This window comes from Panicum virgatum, chromosome 9N, assembly GCF_016808335.1.
Source record: "Panicum virgatum strain AP13 chromosome 9N, P.virgatum_v5, whole genome shotgun sequence".
Classification (NCBI taxonomy): Eukaryota; Viridiplantae; Streptophyta; class Magnoliopsida; order Poales; family Poaceae; genus Panicum; species Panicum virgatum.
In genome coordinates, this window is record NC_053153.1 from 56,634,367 (window position 1) to 56,655,195 (window position 20,829).

A 20,829-nucleotide genomic window follows, 5' to 3' on the forward strand; every position below is an offset into this window, starting at 1 on the left:
TTCAGCTCACACGCTTAGCTCTCTGCATGTTCTTGAAAAATAATTTTAGATCCGGGATCAAACGAGAATATGGCACCAAGCTGTTATAAAGGTGCATATATAGCTTTACACATCAACACATGTAACGATGGATGATTATTTATGTGTGGAATGTAATGATGGATGCTTATTTGTATGTGGAATTTATTCGCCCGGTTATATATTCTCCGGCCCTGATAGGTGGAAACCTGAGGAGGTGTAAAGATTTAGAAGGCATGAGAAGCAACTGTGAATGAAACTAATCAAATGTAAAGCAGAGAGATGTGGACCTCGGCGGATCTGCCTCACTGCAACAGCTTTCAATGCACCGAACCACCGTATCAGAGTTTGGGTCAAAAAAGAAAGCCACCTGATACATTAAAAAAAACTGTGTAAAGGGCTATTCTGCTCCATAAACGGGTGCTGAAATTCTTGAAGTAGGAAATTTGAATGAACTCACCGAATACCGCTCTTTACCAACAGCAACAACACGATGCAGTGTGGATCTACAAGTTACAGGATAACAGATAGCAATCAAAGTTCATATGTAAGAGTTTTCTTTTGCAGAGATGAATTAGAATATATAAGTGCACAAGACAAAATAAAAAAGAACTGCAAGAGAATCTTCTCGATCATATATATGCCTACAATGCCAAGTAACATGCTTATGAATTATGATGTTGACAAGACAAAATTAATAACCTTTATCATGACTTAAGAGGAACATTTTATCTTTTATCACATTTGCCTACTATGAACAGAGAAAAATATGTGTATGCAGTTCAAACTGCTAGTCTGCTGCTATAGTTGATATCTATGATCTATGATACTACCACACAATGAATCAACAAAAGTAATGAAGGATGATACCTGAAAACACAATTTGTCCACCTTTCTAGCAAGTCGCCAATATTAACAATAAGGGCCCTACAAGCAACACAAGGGTCGATAAGATTGTTCTGTACCTGGAAGGAATTATCTGAAGAACAGTAGTACAACCAAAACAGGTGTCCACAAGTTAACAGAACAACAAAGTATACTCGCTGTAGAGGGCGCTGAACTACCAAATTAGACTTTCTAACTTTCTATTCATGGAATTCATAAAATGAGCATTTACCCATCAATGTGATGAACGTCTTCCCATAGCTGAGGATCCCTATCCTTCTCCCTGCATATCTGTACACTCCTAACAGTGTAAGAAACCATAACATAAATGTTGATGAAGCCACTGTGTCTACTTTATTAAACAAGAGCCCATGTTTCATTTGGGTGGTGGTAGACTGGTAGTACACGAGTGACTAGGTACAAAATTTGAATAAAACATTAGAACAGATATTATACCTGCAGGCCAGGAGTGCCATCCGTTACTAAAAGGGTTAGTGCACCATAGTCTGAGTGGGCTGATGCACCATAGTTTCCACTATCAGACTCGTTTACTTCACCTGTGTTGAACCAATAAACAGGAAATACTGCATAAGCACATAACACAAAGTTGCTCGATGGCTCCATAATACAAAAAGAAAAAACACTCAGATCACCAGGAATAACAGTTTCTAGAAGCAACTTAAAGATGTCCCATGCTTTTGTCTGTCTGTTCACCCACTTATCGTATAATAGAAGAACAGGAGGAAAAAAACTACCCAACAAAATTATATACCTTACATCCGCATTGCTTAAGTGAGTGTACTTCAATAAAAAAGACTGCATTCCACTACACAGCTGTAAGGTAGATAGTTTGAACTATCGGAAAAAGAGATGTAGGGGTCTGCATAGCCTCTGCTAGAAGATGCTAAATTGATAATATACTAAGGATTAATATGTTCAAATAAATTGAAATTATTTTTAATAACATATGGATTTAAGTTCATACCAGTTTCAGTTAAAAGTACATGTGAGATCATGCAAGTATAAATATACGAATTGATCATTTTCCTTAAATATTAAAAACTCGGCCGGGTGGGGAAAGACCGCCCCACCGGTATTAGCTTAAGAAGAAGCCTCGGCTTCCCCGACCGAGAAAATCCCCGAACCCTAGGCCCGCCCTGACACTGGGAGACGTAACCCCTGGGAACTACCTGCCTGGGCCATGTAAGGGTCCTCAGGCCGACCTGGGTCGTCTCACAACCAGTGCTTTGGCACACGGGGCCAGCGAGGGGATTTTTTTACCCTCAGCCTGAAATTCGCTCCCACGGGGAGTCGAACTCAAGACCTAAGGGGTGCCGCCGGAGTGACTAACCAACTGGGCTAGCATCCTTTGGCCATTTTCCTTAAATATTCAGTGGACACATCAGTTATGCTCCCCAACCCCAAACCAGGAAAGTACGAAACATAGGATGGTGTCTCCTTAAGAGTAACATATGCATCCATATATCTTCTTTAGTAGAACAAATTTGCTAAGCATTCAAGAAAAAAAAACACATGTACTTCCATTTGTGCAGTTTCTCTATTATAATTTTTTACGGGAGCATGAAATTCACAAAGAAGCGCTAAAACATATGAGAAGAAATGCAAAAAAAAAAGATTAAGAATGTAGTGAACCATTTCATAAATATTACACTAAACTTCGATTCCAGCATAATGACATACAATGAAATGGAGTATTTGTGTTCTTGCCCCTACTTTACAGTGTGATTGTGATTTCACTCTCATTTTTCTTAACTTTGTGATTTTACCCTTAGTATTCACAAGTCAACGCGATTTGGCCCCTAGTCAACAGTCAAAACATGGGCAAAATCGCGTTGAATAGGGGGAAAATTGTGTTTATTTGTGAATACTAAGGGAAAAATCACAAAGTTAAGAAAATGAGGGTATAATCGTAATCACTGCAAAGTAGGGGCAAGAACAACAATTTCTCAATGGAGTATTGTAACCTGGGTAATGCAGTAACCGAAGAAATGTTGACGGGCAGTCCAATGCACCAATTTTGTGAAAAAATTCAGCATCCAAATCCAAACCCAAAGCAATTAGAGAGAGTATCCTTTTGCCGGTATCCCTAGCAGGGAATAAGAAACAGCCTACATCAATACAGTAGACAATTCTATCAAATATACAAACGTTTCTTCCAATGCACTTTTTTTTATTTGTTTTGAGGACTTACAGAACAGTTGCAATGTACAACTTCATTGTCTCCTTCCAAGATGGAAAACACTCTACAGATAGACAGAAAACAAAGCAAATGTTCAAACATAACAGGCATCTGATAACATGAATTATGCTCATGGATATAAAGCAAGATGACAGACACCATACTTATTAGTTGTTAAAAGATGGCAAAGCAGATAAGTACCTTCAGAAGGCCATTGGTTTAGATCATTCTGCAAATCACTGTCCCCAATAGGCCCAATGTAGAAACTCTCCTTGAGGTCTCCTGTAATATCAAAATTCAGAAAGGAATAGTAGATTGAACTATATGTTTTTTTATGGAACATACTTTTTAGCAGATCTGCTTCTCTTTCATTAGTTAGACAGAAGGAAATTACAGGGACATTGGCATAGGAGTCAAAGTTCCTAAAATCCCCTAAGGACATATTCAACCATATCGTTACAAGCACCAGAAATGTAAGTGGTAAAATCTATGCGGCTGTAGCTTCAAACTACTTGCGACAACGACATACCCCTGGACATGCAGAATGGTTTCTTCAGTACTTACCCATTCTCTATGGAATTGTCCTCAACCACTGCATCTAGTTCCAAGCTTCACGCACTGCCTAATCAAATAACTGAAGCAAGGCAGGTTCCACAAAATGAATATACCTTCACGTTTGTAGCTACCACCAGGAAAAACGAGCGACGAACGGCACATTTTCTGACAGAAACAGGCCTATCATGTTTCTAGTTCAGTTTTAGCTGTCACAGCCGGTGAGCCATTCTATACAACAACAAACTGGTGCTATTGAAACGCCGCAGGTGGGAACAGTAAATCCTCTTAATTTTCTAATCTTAGGAAGAGTCCTACAAGCAGAGGTCATTCAGACTAAAATTCCCGCACCAAGTGCAGAGGAGGAGCAGACGAGGCCAGAGATGTCCGACCTACGAACTCGGAAGAGGCATCGAGCTTCTCGGCGTAGGGCGGCGTGTACCCCCGGTGGTTGCGCCTCTGCAGCTTCATCTTCTCCTCCATGGGCAGGTCGAAGAACCCCTTGCTCTCCGCGAACACCGCCTCGATCAGGGCGCCGTCCACGCCGTGGTTGGTCACGTAGAAGAACCCGTGCTCCACGCACGCCTGCACGAACCAAATCGCTCGTTAGAGTCTTCGCGGGAAGTTGGAGGGCACGGGGGGATCGGGCGAGGTCACCTGGCGGACGGAGGCGGCGGCGGCGCGGGGGTCCGGGGACGCGAGGTCCACCACGGGGAGGTCCACGCCCCCCGCCACCGCCATCGGTGATCGCCGTCGGCTCCCCCGGCTGAGGCTATCCGCCTGCAGAAGAAACGGAAGCGCTGCTGATTTGCTGCTGTGGCGTGGCGTGGCGTGGCGTGGCGTGCTCTGGACGGCGCTGCGCCTCCTGCTGCTTCTTCATTTGGCGGGACGCGGGCTCCATCTATGGGTCGGCCTGGGCTGTGATCAGAACAGGGCAACAGCCCAAACCAAGATGTACAAGGCAATAGCCCATGGTGGGTGTGGCTGCTGTTTGTGTCCTTCCGAATTCTGGATCAAGTTTTCTATCAGCACACTGCAATGCACCCGCAGACTGCATGCGTCAGCTCAGCCATCGTCCATCGGGACCGCTTGTCAGTTGTGCTCACTCGAGTAAAGAAAGAAAAAATACTAGTACAGTAGCTCTCGAGTCTCAGCAATCAAGAGTCGCCTAGTCAAACACTGAATTCCAGTGCTACCATCTCTGTATCCCGGCGGAGGATAAGGCCACGCTTGTGAGTTGTTCCGGACCGGACCCCACTGCCCAATGCATCTCGCCGCCGGCACCGATGGCGCCAGACCGCTCACTGTTCCCCTTGCTGGCCAGCGAGGAGACGGTGGCTCCGCATGGAGACGGACACCGCCACATGTAGCACTGTGCTGTTGTCTGTGCGTGACCACACCGGGCCGGGTGACTTCGCCACAAGCATCTACCGACGTGGTAGCCTTCGTCTAGTAGCAAGCCGCGCCTGATGGCCGGCCGGAGCTACGAGGCAGTCTGGAAATTTGTCCTCAGAATACCTTGGTCGCTCACGCTGCTTACGGTGGCCGGCGGCTGCTTCTTCGGCTGCCGCTCCACTCCATTGGTGGCCTGAAAGTGAGGTGGAGCCGAGCCAAGGAAAGGGATGTAAGAGTAATAGGTTAGGATACGGACTTTAGAGTCCTAGTTCATATATTGTTCGTGTACATGATGTCCTACATGGACTCTACTTTGTATCATATCTGTGTTGGTCATCTACCGGCCTACATAATGAAGATCACCGGCGCCCTCTGTGGTATGACGTTCCATTGAATTCTACATGGTAACAGAGCCATCTTCTCCAACCAAATACATCTAGTTGCACATTGCAAGTTTTTTTTCCAGCGACATCTATGGCTTCAACAAGTTCGACGTCGGCCTCCGTGATGTTCAGCATCCCTGTTTCGGAGAAGCTCAATCGCAACAATTTTCTCATGTGGAGAGCGCAAGTTCTCCCTGCCGTTCAAGGCTCTTGTCTCATGGGCATCCTTGACGGATCCGTCGTCCAACCAACAACAACGATACGCGTTGCGAAACATGGTGGCGGCGACAAAGAGGTTGATAATCCTGCATACAGTACATGGCATCCGGGCTGGTGTGTGCGGTACAGCTCGATGCCTCGATCCATCCGCTAACAGAACCGGAGTGCACGACGAAGCCGTGATTAGATTCCAGTCGTTCCATCTGTCAGGCACTGCGCTCCAACCGTATGTAGCCTGCCTTGGCAACCACGCGACCACGCAAGCAATGATGCTGATCGTGCCTTCAACGCTACAATGTGCAGTACTGTAGTGTAGTGTAGGGGGACACAAAACGGACGGAGATCGTAGAGTGCAGCAGGCAGTTGCAAAAGCACAGGGTGAACAAAGTGGAAAAGGAGCAATCATTCACTATTAAGTCCATTGATTCATTCGTCGAGGTCTATTATCTTTGCCTCCATTATTCAGCTTCCTTTTTGAGAGGAACTGATTTCTAATTTAACCTTCTAGCTTTTGCACCTAATTACCTATGTGAAAGCGAACCTTGCAAGTTACTCTTCCATTCTTCGTTAACAGTTGTACACTAATCCCTAAAAAAACACGTGTACACCAAGGCATGCAGGCAGTGCACAAAGAGACGGTAACTCCAGTCCGGACTACTCTTGGTAGCTTTCATGACTCAACTGGGTGGTTTGTTTTTGGCCTGTAAAGAAGAAGATGCAACGGCAACCGTGAATGAGGGAGGATTCTAACCCGCACATCGCTCGTACGGTTTCCGGCAAGAGGCCGGAAAAGACGGTGCGAGTTTCTACTCCCTCCTTCCCCGTTTATAAGGCATGGTGGAACATGACACGGTCTTCTAAACAACACTTTGACCATTTATTTATCATATATTATATCACTTTTGATTATAAACTTATAATCATTGTAAAATATATTTGATTATGAATCCAATCATATGAAATTTGCATTATAAAAATAAAAATTTAATAGTCAAATTATTGGTCAAAGATGACAAGGTTTGAATCTTGATATACGTGTATGCCTTATAAACAGGGAAGGAGGGAGTAACCGCTAATAGACCAGTTGGTGGCACTGAACGAACGTTTCACCAATTTCAGGCTCTATACCAGCAGGAGTGGAACACGGAACACCCGCTATCTTAGCTTACAAAGCTACTGGTACTACACTAAACAATACTCCCTTCATTCTACAAAAAGAGTGCAATTTTAATTTTTTTTCAGATAAATTAGTGGTGTGAAAAGACACTTATACATTTACTCCTATTTGTTTGCCTCATGTGGTTAGTTTGGTATGCAAATTTAAATTTGATCACTTAATTAGGCGGGTAGTTAAGATCCAATATCTAGAATTATACTCTCTGATGGATTCCTTTTCAAACGCAGAATTGCAGTTTTGAAGGGAGTTTATGGTAAAGTGACCAGGACCAGAGGCCCACATGCAGGCAGTGAAAGTGGGCTCTCCACTGAGAGAGCAAAAGGACTAAGGCCTCCTCCACTATATAATGATCAGGAAGCACCGCCGAGGAGCTACCGAAAGCTAGCTAGCTCACCCTGAGAGGCTGAAACGAAGTCCTTTGCAGAGCCATCTGCAGTGAGCGGAGAGGCCGGAGAGAGAGATGCTGGTGGTGGACTTGGGCGTATGGTTCCTCCCGCTGACGCTCGTCATCGTCCCGTGCCGCCGGATCGTGCTCCTCCTGTCCAGGCTCGAGGAGCTCCGCCGGAGCGTGGTCCGGCGGCCGAGGTTCGCCACGGCGGACATGTGGTCCCGCTTCGCCACCCTCAACTCCATGGCGCTCATCGTGTGACGGCGGTACACATGCCGCCGCCGCTTCGTTCTTAGCAACCTCCTTGGTTGGTTGGGGAGTGTGCTCTCTGCTCTGCCTGTTCTGGTTTGGCTTCTGATCACAATTAAGCCCCTGTAGCAATGTACAAGACTTGCTTTTGGTCTTAGGACTTGCCGTAACATGTACATATATCAATATATGGGATGAGATGCACATGAGGATAGACTACTGCATCTGGGAGAGTTTCCTGGTCCTGATATGATCTGTATGTAATTGCTTCAATTTGAACACGAGGACTTTCTGAACAAGCATGCTAGCTAGTTATCAGTTATCACCTGCTAGAATTCCTTGCATCCTCCGCGCTGTTATCACTGATTTTTTTTCAAAAAAAAAACACTAGCTGTTACCACTGATAGAGTGGAGGCAGAGCTGGATCCTTTAGGGGAAGGGATAAATTATATATTTCATCAGTCAGCACGAACAGGACCAAGAAGATAAGAACCACGCTGGCCAGAGATTCGGCTGGTTTTTGTAAGCTAAAGCATCGTGTTCCTTGTTAAGTATTATATGCGAAGCCGGTCGCTGTACTTTGTACGTAAAACCGGACGATCAAGCAAACCAATATAATAGTGATCTACTTTGGACGCATGTCTGCCGTGTCCCCCATAAAAAGAAAATATTGTATGGTGCTCTACATGTCATCGTGCAGGCGATAAGGTCGACCCAGCATACAGCACAAACTCCACTCAGCAATGCCCATACTTATCATTGTGAAGGACATGGGATGCGAGAGCAGGCTTTACCATTAGTCTCGGCGGCACAGAGCTGCTGCCATCTATGCCACGGCAGCAGGGCCGCGCGCGCCTACCGACAGATCATTGGATCCAAGTGGCTTTGGTGGTCGCGTGGCGCTGAAAGAGTCGATGCTGACCAGTAATGTTTGCATCAGGAATCAGGAGCATGAGCAGCAACAGGTGCTTGCATTGCATGGTCGTCGCTGCACTGCTGAAAGCGGATAACTGCAGGTTTTGTTGCGAACCCCGGCCCAGGGCAGAATCTTGGAGACAATGCAGCCGGGAGGCAAGCGACGGAAGGAAACCACTCGAGAGAAGAAAAAAAACAGACATCCGCTTCAGATATAGCAACATCCATCTGCATCTTTTTTCAGGCAGTTGAAATGTTGCATTCGTATAGCACCACTAACCGAGAAAACAAAAAACATAATCAGAAAGAAAAATAGGATACGGAAATGACATCCGAGATACTGCAACAACCTAAACCAAACTTTTGCATGTCCAGATGACAGAAAAACATGGTACCTATATTACAACTAACACAGTGCTAGCTTCGCCCGTTTATCCGACGAATGACGACTCAGACTCTCAGAGCAAGCAGCATTCGGCAGGGACTCATTATCTGATCACCACCTCCAAATAGTCCCAAGTCCAAACCGAACCGATGTCGTGGGCCGAGCAAGCCGCGGCGGCTGCATGGGCTTCGCCTCGCTCGTTGTTGTTTTATGCGGATTGGGCTTTTTTTTCATTTTTATATTAAAAAAACAAAATTTTAAAAATATATGTCGAATAGGGAAATTTTCAAAAATTAGTGCATGTATTTTTGAAATTTTGTTTTTTTAAATATAAAAATGAAAAAAGCGCTGCGGATTGGGCTAGAAACGTATATGGGCTCTGGGCCTCGACCAGGCCACAAGAAGCACGGTTGGACTCTGGACACGGCGGCTGTGATCTCGTCGTTGGCGCAAAGTAGACAGCTTTTGCCCGTCTCGGAAACAAGGACGTACACTCTATCCTACTCAATACGAATTTGCCCGGTAAATTCTACCACCACTTGCACACAAGTGAAGAAGAACGGAAAAACAAACGGTTGCAGTGGCTGCGATAGCGATAGCCCCAGGAGAGGAGAATGACGTCTGACCAACCCGATTGCTCTCGCGGTCTCCCTCCTGCGCTGCACGACTCGGATCATCTGCATCCGCAGACGTGACGCCGAATCACTTCCATTTTCCGTAGGAAAGGGCCGTGTCACCTAGACACTCGCACAATCGTGCCTGACACGACGTTCACGTTCTGTTACAGCAGCACGCTAGCACGCACGAACGGCGAGAGCAAAAGCATTCAGCTGGATGCTAGCTACTAGGCGCCTGTCCATCGACGGACACTCGAGGCCTGCAGCTCGACCGCCACCGCCGGCTGCACGGACCGACGACGATGGTCGACGGCAAGCCGTTGTCTGGTAATCATTGCCGACGCGCGCGTGCGGACGCCCATCTGCGATTTGTCCGCATCATGCTCCAATAAGTCACTCGGCGGCAGTAAGCACTCCACCAGAAGCTGCTGTTGGCACAGTGATGACACAATCATCACTCATCAGCACTTCACCAGATTCTATGACCCTCAAAGCACACGCCGACAGTTTCGACCAGAGTATCAAATGTTAACTCGAGTATCAATGTGTTCAGTGTTCATGCCTGTTTTAATTCAGAGCCAGGAGACTGAAACTGAAGGCGTCAACCTGGTCTTCTGAAAGATTGGCACGTTGCAGAACGAACAACAACAAGATTCCACACAGATGATAAGCAAGCATAAGAAACTGTGCAAAAATGATCTTTGCCTGAAGAATTTTTTATTAGACGTAGGAAGGGACTGCAACCCTGGTTAGGACTTACGAGTAGGAGCTAACGAACGAACTAGCTGCTGCATCGAGGCTATGAAACAGGACGGGATTTTTATACAGGTTTACGGCAAAAAGGAGCGCTTCACAGTGTACTAGCTGCTGCATCGGATCGGATCGTGCCTACTTGTTCCTGCTGAAGAGAGTGCGCAGCCTGCCGCGGTCCAGCTTCTCCAGCAGCTTCTTGGCGCCGGCGACGTCCTTCTCCGAGAGCTTCTTCAGGTACCCGATGGCGCCGTGCGAGATCATCAGCTTCCTGCACCGCTTGCTCGCCGCCAGCGCCAGCAGGCACGAGATGGCGTACTTCTTCGCCGTGTTCTGGGGGCTCGGGTCCAGCAGCTGCACCAGGTTCGGCACGCTCTTCTCGTCCTTCTTGATGTCCCGCGCGTTCGCGGGGTACCCCATCAGGCTCGCCACCGCCTGCGCCGCGGCCTCGCGCGCGCCGTTGGACTTGGCCTCCAGCAGCCGCACCAGCAGCGGGATGCACCCGTGCTCGCCCACCACCCGCTTCATGTCCGTCGAGCTGGAGACCTTGCAGATGGCCGCCGCGGCCGCCTGCTGCGCGCCCACGGAGCCCTCGCGGAGCACGTGGACGAGGCGCGGGAGCACGCACAGCGACACCAGGCTGTCCGGCGAGACGGCGGTGACGAGGTTCCGGAGCGCCGCCACGGGGGATTCCTGCGGCAGCGGCCCGTCGATGTAGGCGAGCAGGCTGCGCAGGCCGCCCTCGGACACGACGGCGCGCCGCAGGGTGTCGTTGCTTGACGTCAGGTTCTGCAGGCACTCCGCGGCGTACTCCTTGGAGCCGGGCACGACGCCGGAGTCGAGCAGGTTGATCATGACGCGCACAACGCCTTCCTCGGCCAGCGTTTGCCGCACTTCCGGCACCGCAGAGATGTTCTTGAGCGCTCCGGCCGCGGCGGACTGCGAGATGGAGTCCCCTGTCTGGCAGACGTCGATGAGCGGGCGGACGCCGCTGTGGCCGACGATCGCACGGGCAATGTCGGGCGACATGGACAGCCGCTGCAGCGTGATGACGGCCTTCTCCCGCCCGACAAGGCTGCCTGACTCGGCTAGCCGGATGAGTGGCGGCAGCGCACCTTCTGACATAAGCTTGCCCTCGCAGCTGCCGGATTCGGCTAGAAAGCAGAGGACAGTCGCCGCCTTCTCCCTGACCTTGGGCGCCGTCGCCGTGAGCAGCTGCACCAGCGCGGCCACGTTGCCACGGCCGAGCGCTGACAGCACGCTCTCCTCGTTCTCGCGCAGAGCGTCAAGCAGGCCGTCCACCGCCCGGTGCTTCGCCTCCGCGTGCCCAATCTGCAGCCTGGCAAGCAGCTCCCGCACATCTGTCTGCTCGCCGCCCGCTGCCGCCATGGCCTCAGCCTGGGTCGCCGGAACCGTCGCGTCGGACAGCACACCAGTCTTGACAAGAAGGGCGCAGTCCCGGAGGTTGAGGTCCAGCTTGCCGGCAAGTGCGTCGAGGTCGCTCTGCATCTGCAGCTTCCCGGCCTTCGGGGGCTCGCGGCAGCGCGCGCCGAGCTCGGTGGCCTCCGCGAGCGTGGCGGCCACCGACTGCAGCAGCTCCCGACAGAGCGAGTTCTTGGAGAAGCAGGGGTGGCTGGACAGGTCCGACAAGCACGGCGGCACCCTCTCCAGCCTCGCCGCGATGGCCTTCCACCGCCCGCCGAAGCCGGTTGCCGCGCGCGCCGCGGCAAGGGCCGGTGGCACCAGCGCCCGCGCCCGCTCGAGCAGCTCCTCCGCCGTCGCGTCGCCGGCCGCGGCCGCGCAGCTCTGCGAGCTCATTTCTTGGCAGCTACAACACCTCAGCTTGTGACCTGCAAGTACTCACACCTGACAGATTAGTGCTCACTACTCGCTCACTCTTGCCACAAGAAGCGGAAAAGACAAATCTTGGAAAAAAGAGCAAGGGGAGAAGAAGCTGGTAGGAGACACGGTAAGCGAATAAAAAATCCATCAAAGTCTAGGAAAGCTCCAGAAAACCATACGTCCATACGCCCCACCCAGCTGCTCACCCCTGATACTGATCTTTTCTTGCTTCGGCTGGACGATTGGTACGTCGAATTGAGAGGCGTAAATGCGGTGACCACAGACACGAAATTGAGCTGGTACGAAGGCGCTATCGAAATTTCCCAAGCTTTATCACTAAAAAATTTCACAAGCTTCCCTCACCGGTTTTCTAATGGCGAGTCTGGGCTTTTCTAAAATTGCCTCGAGGAATGATGACTGGGTAGGTGACGGGTGAATGCGAACTGAAAAAGAAAGAGAAAATGCAGGAGGATTGCCCAAGTGGCACGAGTGGAATGGAATACCACAGTAAAGATGCATGCGGGCATCTCCATCCAAATTCAAAACACAGAGGGACCAATGCAATGCAGTGCTTCTGAGTTTTTTTTTTTGTTAAAAAAATCATTTCATTTGCATTAGTGGAGCTAGTGGCACTCTTATTTGAAAGACCAAGCAAAGCTACTAATGACTTGACTATCAGAGGTGGCTGTGGGTTCCACCCGTGAAGCATGCTTAACGAATGCTTAACGACTGGCCCCGCTTGGCAAAAGGTGCTAAGATTTGGGTGCTGATGTTTTTCACATTACTTTCTCGTATTCAAGTCCAAAGATCTCGCACTTTCGTCACACAAAAGAATGATGGCCGAATAATTGCTAGGCGAATGACGAACCGAGTCCTCCGAAAAGATGAACGCAAAATCTCACGCGGATGCTTCCCCAGTTCCCCTAAAGCTTTGTCATGAGCCGCGACCCACCACGCATGTATCAAAGATTCAAAGTAAGATCAAAAGAAAAGCTTTGGCTGGAGGTTAAGAAATGACGGTCGGGCTTAACCTCCTCATGATACACAAAAAGAAAAGCAAAGCTACTCGTGCTAAATGATCTACAGTACGGAAAGACGCGCGGGCCCACCTGTCATTGCCGGCGGCACAACCACCGAACCACGCGTGCGAGCTGCGACCTGCGTCACACGTCGCCTTTTTTCGTTGCAACCAACCACTTTTCTCGCACGAATAAAAAGGCTGTGTGGCTCGTGTTCGTGGCAAAGCGGAAAAAATGGTGGTGGGTGCAGCCGTGCATGCGGCGCACGAGACTGGGCCCACGCAATCGGTCCGGCTCGCGGTTGGACCGCCTCGGCGGCCCGGGGAATCCAAGGAAATGACCGAGCCCAAACTCCAGGGCACACAGCGAGTCTCGGGGCGCTCCCGGGCCTGAACCCGCTCGAGTCCGGTGCGTGCAGGTGGCGGGCCCAGTTCCACACGCCCGCCGGTCATTGGGCTGTGCCTGTGCTCCTCCCCTGCGGGGCATTTTGGTCATTTCGGCTAGTGCCGTGAGGACACGCCGTCGCCGGTAGAGACGATGATTTCGTCCGCGTTCTCCCCTAGCCTTTTCCTAGCGAAGTGCCACAAGAGAAAGGATCTTTTCTCTTGTAATTTTTTAGAAGCGAGGCAAATTCTCAAACTCTCGACTCGCTCGTCGTCGGCCAAACCCAAGGACGATCCATCGCGGTTTCTAGGAAATTCAAGAGACCTTCTGCGGAGATCATCCCTTGCAGTTGCATAGTGGAGAAAGCAAGGCGGAAGGAAGTAGGAAGAGCGTAGCCCTGGCTTGGAATCACACAAATGGAGCAAAGGACAGGGCGCGATCGAGAAGGAGGAGCAAAACACGGAGATCACACTAGAGAGCCAAGTCCTGGGGTTTACCTCTCTCACTGATGCTTTCGCTTCCGCCGGCCGCGTCACCGCTCGACTCCCCTCCTCGTCCGCCGCCACCGCTTCCCGTCCTCCTCCTCCCGGCGACGATCGCCGCGGCGCAGAGCCGAAACAGAGCTAGCGCGGCTGCAATCAGGATGCCAATCATCAATCAATCAATCGCCCCGTCTCCCTAGAGCACGCTTCATGTCCGCATGATGGAGACTGGAGAGAGAGATGGAGCAAAGTGGGGAGGGGAGGATTGGGGAATCATGAGCGCCCGCACTCACCACGAGCACCGCCGCCTCCTCCTCGACCTCCTCCGGCCCTCTTGTATCCTCCCCGGACAGGCTCGCCTCTGGTGTGGCGTCGTCGTCTCGTCTCGTCTCCCAGCCAGCGAGTCGGGGTCGTTGGGGGGAATTTATTCCGGTGGTGGGCGGGCACAGCGTCGGCGGCTGCTCCGAACCAAGGTTTGAATTCAGGGCGCCCCGGGCCGTCGGATCGAGGCGTGGGTCCCTTGGCACGGGCGGTGGGGATCGGAGGCTTGGCGGCTGCGGGATCCGACCGTTTGAGGCAGCTGCGGCGGGGGCCTTCGGGGCACGCACATACCAGAGGATTTTGAAATGGAACCGTGCGCGGGGGGTGCGCTGCGCTGGCTCGGCCTCGCTCGCTGACATTCGCTGCAGCCCGGCGAGAGATGGGCAGGGTACGATTTTTCTTCTTTGAAAATAAAATAAATTCAGGTTGTTGTGCATGAAGTGTACTACTTGCCTGAGCTTCAATTTCTTTTGAATCCGGTCGCTGCATTATTTGATCGGAAGTAGATGGGGGCATGGGGCATGACTTCCTGGAAGAGGGGGAGAGGTCCCTGCGGTCCCCAGTGGCGGAGGTAGGATGGGGGACAAGGGAACTGAATCAATGGAGTTGTTAATTTGCATGAAAATTTAATGGTGATTTAATATTTTTGTTATAGTATTTTAAGTGTGATTAGTTGCTTTAGGGGGCTGGACTGTAGATCCGCCGCTGGCGGTCCCCATACGGAAACGGAGGGGATTCGCGTCATCTCCTCTGTTTTTTTGGCGAGACTGCAGCAACGTGTAAAACTTCGGTGATCTCACCTAGTACTAATTATGATGTGGCGCCGTGTCCGTGGTGGCAAGCAAAAACCACGGCAGAACCGGTTTCAAGATCGAAACCCGCGGGTTTCTCAAGGGCGCATTTCGAATAGCTACCGGATCTAGCGTTGTGGATCCACGGAGACGGGACCCATTGCCGTCCGCCACAAGCGCCACTGCCAGGGGCTTATCCGAACACACACCTCAATTGTCAATTGTTGCAGCAAGCTTCGCTCCAGCATTTTCACCGCGGCCCGTTGCCCTTGATACTGCGCAGCACGGGAGCAACAGGGCACAGATGTAGACGGGGGAACGTGACCCTCCCCGCTGTCCCTTTTGCTTGCAACCGAACCAACCTTTATCCAACATGCCAGCGGCCTCACGAGTCACGGAGAACCGAGCGAGTGCCACAGGGTACAAAATACAGGCTGCGTCGACCACAACCACACCCAGCTGCCCGCATTTAAATATCTGATTAGCTACTGAGTGAATACAAGGACCACGATCACATGGTTCCTGCAATGCTACAACTACAAGGAATGCTTGGTATGCACCTAAGGCTCAAACGCTAAGGGCGATGTGATTTCAAGTGAATCCATGTTCAGAGTGTTAATTCCTAGTTCATCTCAGTTCAAGCAGCACCTGTCATTACCATTTCTACTATTTATCCCAGCAGAGTTGTAGGACAAAATGCCAAAAGAATTATTCAGAAGTATGCTAGTACCAACAGCAATAATTGGTACCCACCAAGCAGTACCAGGAGACATGCACCAACTACATGCTTAATGCATACTCCCTCCATACCCAAAAAACCTGACGTTTAGGACAGCGACACAGTCTCCAAAACACAATTTTGACTTCTTATTCCTCTAAAAATATTTATCAAAAAGTGATATATGTATACTTTCATAAAAATATTTTTCAAGACAAATCTATTCATATAATTTTTACATTTTCAAACTCAACAACTTGAGAGTTATTCATGATTTATATTCTCAAGGCTTGACTCAAATCTTGTCCTAAACGTCAGGTTTTTTGGGTATGGAGGGAGTATGCAACAGGACATCAAAAGGTGCCATGGCGATTTCAAGATCTGGTCAGGTACTTAAAAGGAAGATATGAGACCAAGAAATGCAGTGAAAAAAAGTTAATCCAAGTTTTTTGGATCTATCCTCATACTTGCGTGATATTTTTTGTCTGTGACCTGATATAATAACCCGACTATGAATTTATTATTCAATTGTCAACCCTAGTCAGATTATTTTTTTAGCTTCAACTAGAAAATAAGTTTGCGCTAATATGACCAAAGAAGCATTCTAATTCACATTCTATCTAAGGAAAGAGGATTGATTCTTACACTGCTTGCAGGAGCGAGCACACAAATATGTATCAAAGGTTGGGTCCATCTTTCGTCTTAATATATGGTTCAGCTAAACCTTCAGCGCTACACAGCAAAAATAGAAATGACTAAATATGTGGAAGGTAAGGTAATATATTTGATTTTACTACTATTTATGAGATGTAGAAGCCCATGAGAAAAGGTATTTGTTTTTTTTTAATGTTCAAATTGAAGTTCAGGATAGTCTAGTCAGCACCAAACAGCTCAACAATCGAAAGAAATGCAAAGGTTCTGGCAATTGATAACAAGGACAAACGAAGTAAACCAAAGTAACAACACTTGAAAATTCATGTTTTGGTTATATCAAAAGATACAAGTTAGCTACCAACTTGAAGCAATGACTTCCAACACTGGCTCGACAGAAGTGACAGACATTTCCATCTTCTGTTAAGATTGTGTATACTAGCAAAGTGAGCACTGATTCCAACCAGCAAATTTATTACTAAAGAGGACACAAAGTGTCTACTCTAAAAACTCTAGGTCGATAGATGAGAGATTGCGAATGATCTGCAATGTTCAGTGTTTGTTTTTAGTTCTTATAAATGCAAGCCAGGTGCCCACCAACCTTAGTTGGGCTGGAGTGCATGTAGATTATGATAGCATCACTAATTTGGACAGGACACTAAATTCCTGGCACAGCCTTTCTGCGTCAATGGCAAATCCAATAAGACATACCAAAGCAAAAGCACAGAGATGAACCAAGCGCATCTGCATTTTGGCACTTGTCCTATGAATAAAATTGATGGACTGTTTTGATTCAACTAGTGCCAAACCCAATGAAACTGTCAATCTTCCTCCAACTGAAAAATCTCTAAGAACGCATCTGTTTTGTCCATTTTGGCAGGAAAGTCACTACAAAAACCTGCTTGCGCCAGTCAGTCTACTTCACAACCCAGTCTTTCCCAATTCATTTTCGCATATTGCCTGACTGTCAACATTTCTGTAAACAAATTATAAATCCAGTGAACAGAATAAAAGCTCTAAAATAAGCACAGCAACATTGATCTCAGCAAAAAGAAAAACAATAGTGATGCAGTGCTGTTCTCTATATATATAAAAAAAGAGATGGATAAATTGTCTTGTCCAGGAAACACAATATCTTCTTAAGTGATACTGAAAGAATATAATGCAGAAAATAAGAAGGGATATCTCGTTTGAAGATGTCAGAATACCTTAGGTATCACTGACCTAGGCACTTCGAAATTTGTTTGCAACTGTTCTTATCCAGACCCTATCTTTCTCAGTATATGCATAATTTGCATTGGAGGCTAACAGGATGACACCTTCAGTTTTTGCTTCACCATTAGCTAGATCAGGACTCCTAAGGACTGGTTGAACAAACACACAAAGAATCCCATCTGGTAGAATCTTCGCAAGCTGAGAATCTGGTCAAGGCCAAATGGTAGGCATCAGATGTCAAACAAGTGGGAAAGAAAGTTTTGAAAGTTGTATGACCAGCTAACCACCAAATAGACATCAGTAACTTGATTGTTATTCATAACATGAATATCTGATTTTGTACTTATAAATTTGGCATAACAAGAGATATTCATAAAATTATTTAATATAGAAATGCCTCCCCATGCTGCTCCCAAACAACACAGCACCACAAAATCTGTCAAACCAAATGTAGTTATATAGGTGCAAATTCTAAGTGGTTGCAGTTACACTACAAACTTCATATGATTGGTACTAACAATCATGTACTAAGTTAAGTAGAGCCCTTTTGCAATCAAACAAACAGGCGAAAGTGAAAGTAACAATCTGCAAGTTGAAAGCTAAAACAAAACTTCATGTTAACATAATATTGAAATACTCCACTATACGATGGTGGTACACTTACCCGAGGAATTAGGAAAGTACAAATTATCCCTCAAATCAACAAGTCCTACTTGCTGCATTTGACTTTTGAACCACTCAATCATGGCATATTTTGAAGTATTTGCAGGTGGATCCCAGTATCCTCGTACACAAAACACATCCCCAATTGCCATGAGCTGGGGGAAAGTAAAGGCAAAATGAGCTATCTGATGGTTCAAAAATTCTGATTCTTTCACAAGAACTGGGCAAAGCAATAGACATATTGGCAATAAAAACCTGCCCACAATTGCACATTGAGAAGCATTTGTCGCTGCAACTACTACTTAACTTTAAGTACTGATGATATATACACACATACATTCTTCTAGGTGCAATTGAGGGGGTGCAGCGCGTCATAGTAGATATATGATATTGAAGCTAACGTGGTGAAAATTTAGAAGTGATTAATGATTATGGATTTTTTCTGGGCCCACAGCTCACTACCTAGCTCCGCTCCTGTATACACATAGGAAATGTGCAAGTGTTTGGCATATTATAGCTGAATTCCATCAAGTTAAATTTCAATATGTCCGAAAATCTGAAAATTCGTACCACAGATGTGGTGTTTGTGTTCCGAAGCAGGACGTAAGACGCCCAGGCCACATCCTCCTTCTGCACCGCTGACAGGTTCTCAGGCATTACGAACACCTGCCTGCTCCCCCCGGGCAACGGCACACGGCTGGCAGCATCAGCGCCCTGCAACATCAACCAAAAAAAAAAAGAAAACAAGCCAACAATTCTCAGTCCCCCACCATCCCACGGAAATGTACCATCTGATCAACGCCAATACGAAGTCCCCTTCCCACCTCTAGGAACCTCCCGAGGAACGGCAGTGTCGCCGAGAACGCGGCCAGGCACATCCCCAGAGCCTCGGACCTCTGCGAGTTCGCACGCACAACCAGTTAGGCGCGTCGGTTATGGGTGGATGCGAAGGAGGGCGGGGCGCGGGGCCAGGCCGCCGGAGGATTGGCGAGGATCGAAGACCGACCAGCTGCGCGGCCGTGGGGGACGGGGAGAGCAGGTGGTTGAGGACGACGAGCGCGCCGAAGCCGAAGCCTATCCACCGCGGGAGGTACGACTCGTCCAGGCCCGGGATCCCTGCGCCAGACGGGAGCGCAGTTTAGAGCGGGCAGCTGTACGCCGGCGGCGGGCTGAGTGGGAGGGGAGGAGAGGGTTGGTACCGAGGGTGAAGCGGAGCACGGAGAGGTTGACCTGCTGCTGCGGAGGGTCGGAGTTGGAGACACGTACGCGGATGCGAGCACGGGGGGCCAGGGGAACGCGGCGGCGGGGCTCGCCCGCCGAAGCCGAGCGTGGAAGGAGCCCGTCGGTGGCGGCGTGGAGAGGGCGTGAGTGGTGGGGCGGCGGTGCGCGGGCGAGGAGCGGCATGGCGCCGTGGCCGTGCGCGAAAGAGAAAATTGGTATTTGATGCCTCTCCAAGGTGGGCTTCGCTGAAATATCCCGTTTGGAGTGGGCTTCGCTCAAAAGGGTACATCAAAGAGAACCAAACTGCCGAGAAGGACTATGGGGATTTTCTAATTTTTTTTATATCATTGGAGTCAACATGAACATGGGATATTACTCTTTTGCCCCTGACCAGCTTGAGATCCGTTTTGTTGGACGGGGCTCTGTTCTCTCGTAGTCTCGTTCGTGCGCTCGCAACAAAGGAGAAAGGGAGTTGAGGGCCGCCGCTTGCTGCGCCGGCGCCGACCGCTCCGACCGCCCCGTCCTCGCCCGGCGCGGCAGCGCCCCGGCCCGTCCCTGTCTCCGCCTTCGGCGCGCGTGTCCGGCCCCGGATTTGGGCCTGCAGCGCCGCGCTCGTCCTGCCGGATTTGGGCCCGCAGCTCCGGCGTGGTGGCGCTTCTGCACGCGGGCGGCGGCCATGGCGCGTTGAACTCATTTCGATCTTGAGGTGTGTACTCAGATTTGCTTTGATTTTGTGCATTTGATTCAATTTGCCAGGACCTATGAATCCGACCGCTGTGCTCATTAACCCTAGAGTTTGGAGGCCCATGGAATTCAACTGGCTTGAAACTACTTTCTTCAGAGATATCTGATCCAGAAAACATCTCTGTGTCTGCAAGGTGGGTAACATGCAATAGATTACTATAGTAGCAGATAACTTGAGTAGTTCCACATAAAATTTATGGAAATTAGACATCTAACTTCATTTTACTTATCAAATATTTTATCCAGGCTCGATGGGGAGCCTGAGCCTAGTTTAGCTGTCGTGAGTCCTCTTGCTGATGGTGGTGGTGGTAGTGGTGGTGATAATACTTTCCAAAATGCGGAACACCCACACCAAGGACAGCTTGTTGATTGGGATACACTGCAGATTGTTGAGAGGCAAGATGAAGAAGAGGGAAGGATGGAACTCATTGATGAAGACCAGATGTATGTGCTTTTGGGTTTAAGGGATGAGGATGATAAGGCCGAGCAGGCTGCTAAGGAGGCTGTCGCAGCAGCTAGTGCTGATGGTGATAAAGGAAAAGCTCCTGCTATGGAAGATACACATGGTGCCGCCATTCCTGTTGATGATGACATACCAGGGGAGAGGATGATCTTATATGATCCAAACAAGCCTAGCATGGATCT

The 20,829-nt window shown here is 48.9% G+C and overlaps 3 protein-coding genes across 6 annotated transcripts; all 3 read right to left on the reverse strand.

Annotated features, from left to right (window-relative positions):
- Positions 1-4,516, reverse strand: LOC120691163 (2-oxoglutarate-Fe(II) type oxidoreductase hxnY-like). Its single transcript, XM_039974162.1, has 11 exons — positions 4,313-4,516; positions 4,048-4,240; positions 3,305-3,385; positions 3,116-3,167; positions 2,889-3,010; positions 1,360-1,460; positions 1,136-1,194; positions 889-945; positions 479-524; positions 309-388; positions 1-227 (listed from the first exon to the last, which is right to left on the reverse strand). The coding sequence occupies exons 1-11, from the start codon at positions 4,394-4,396 to the stop codon at positions 167-169; spliced, it is 936 nt and encodes a 311-aa protein (XP_039830096.1). The 5' UTR covers positions 4,397-4,516; the 3' UTR covers positions 1-166.
- A 5,567-nt stretch (positions 4,517-10,083) lies between these two features.
- On the reverse strand, positions 10,084-17,694 carry LOC120689731 (ARM REPEAT PROTEIN INTERACTING WITH ABF2-like). Of its 4 annotated transcripts, none has more exons than XM_039972122.1 (3): positions 17,550-17,694; positions 16,336-16,422; positions 10,084-11,983 (listed from the first exon to the last, which is right to left on the reverse strand). In XM_039972122.1, exons 2-3 carry the CDS (start codon positions 16,382-16,384, stop codon positions 10,272-10,274), a joined length of 1,761 nt encoding a protein of 586 aa, XP_039828056.1. In that variant the 5' UTR covers positions 16,385-16,422; positions 17,550-17,694; the 3' UTR covers positions 10,084-10,271. The 4 variants fall into 4 exon arrangements, with proteins under 4 accessions (XP_039828056.1, XP_039828055.1, XP_039828058.1 ...); XM_039972121.1 differs by lacking the exons at positions 16,336-16,422; positions 17,550-17,694 and adding exons at positions 13,876-14,010; positions 14,154-14,424; XM_039972124.1 differs by lacking the exons at positions 16,336-16,422; positions 17,550-17,694 and adding an exon at positions 12,182-13,854.
- Positions 17,394-19,658, reverse strand: LOC120689733 (protein COFACTOR ASSEMBLY OF COMPLEX C SUBUNIT B CCB2, chloroplastic-like). Its single transcript, XM_039972125.1, has 6 exons — positions 19,419-19,658; positions 19,226-19,335; positions 19,044-19,115; positions 18,790-18,933; positions 18,221-18,374; positions 17,394-17,762 (listed from the first exon to the last, which is right to left on the reverse strand). The coding sequence occupies exons 1-6, from the start codon at positions 19,621-19,623 to the stop codon at positions 17,566-17,568; spliced, it is 882 nt and encodes a 293-aa protein (XP_039828059.1). The 5' UTR covers positions 19,624-19,658; the 3' UTR covers positions 17,394-17,565.
- Positions 19,659-20,829: the final 1,171 nt, after the last annotated feature.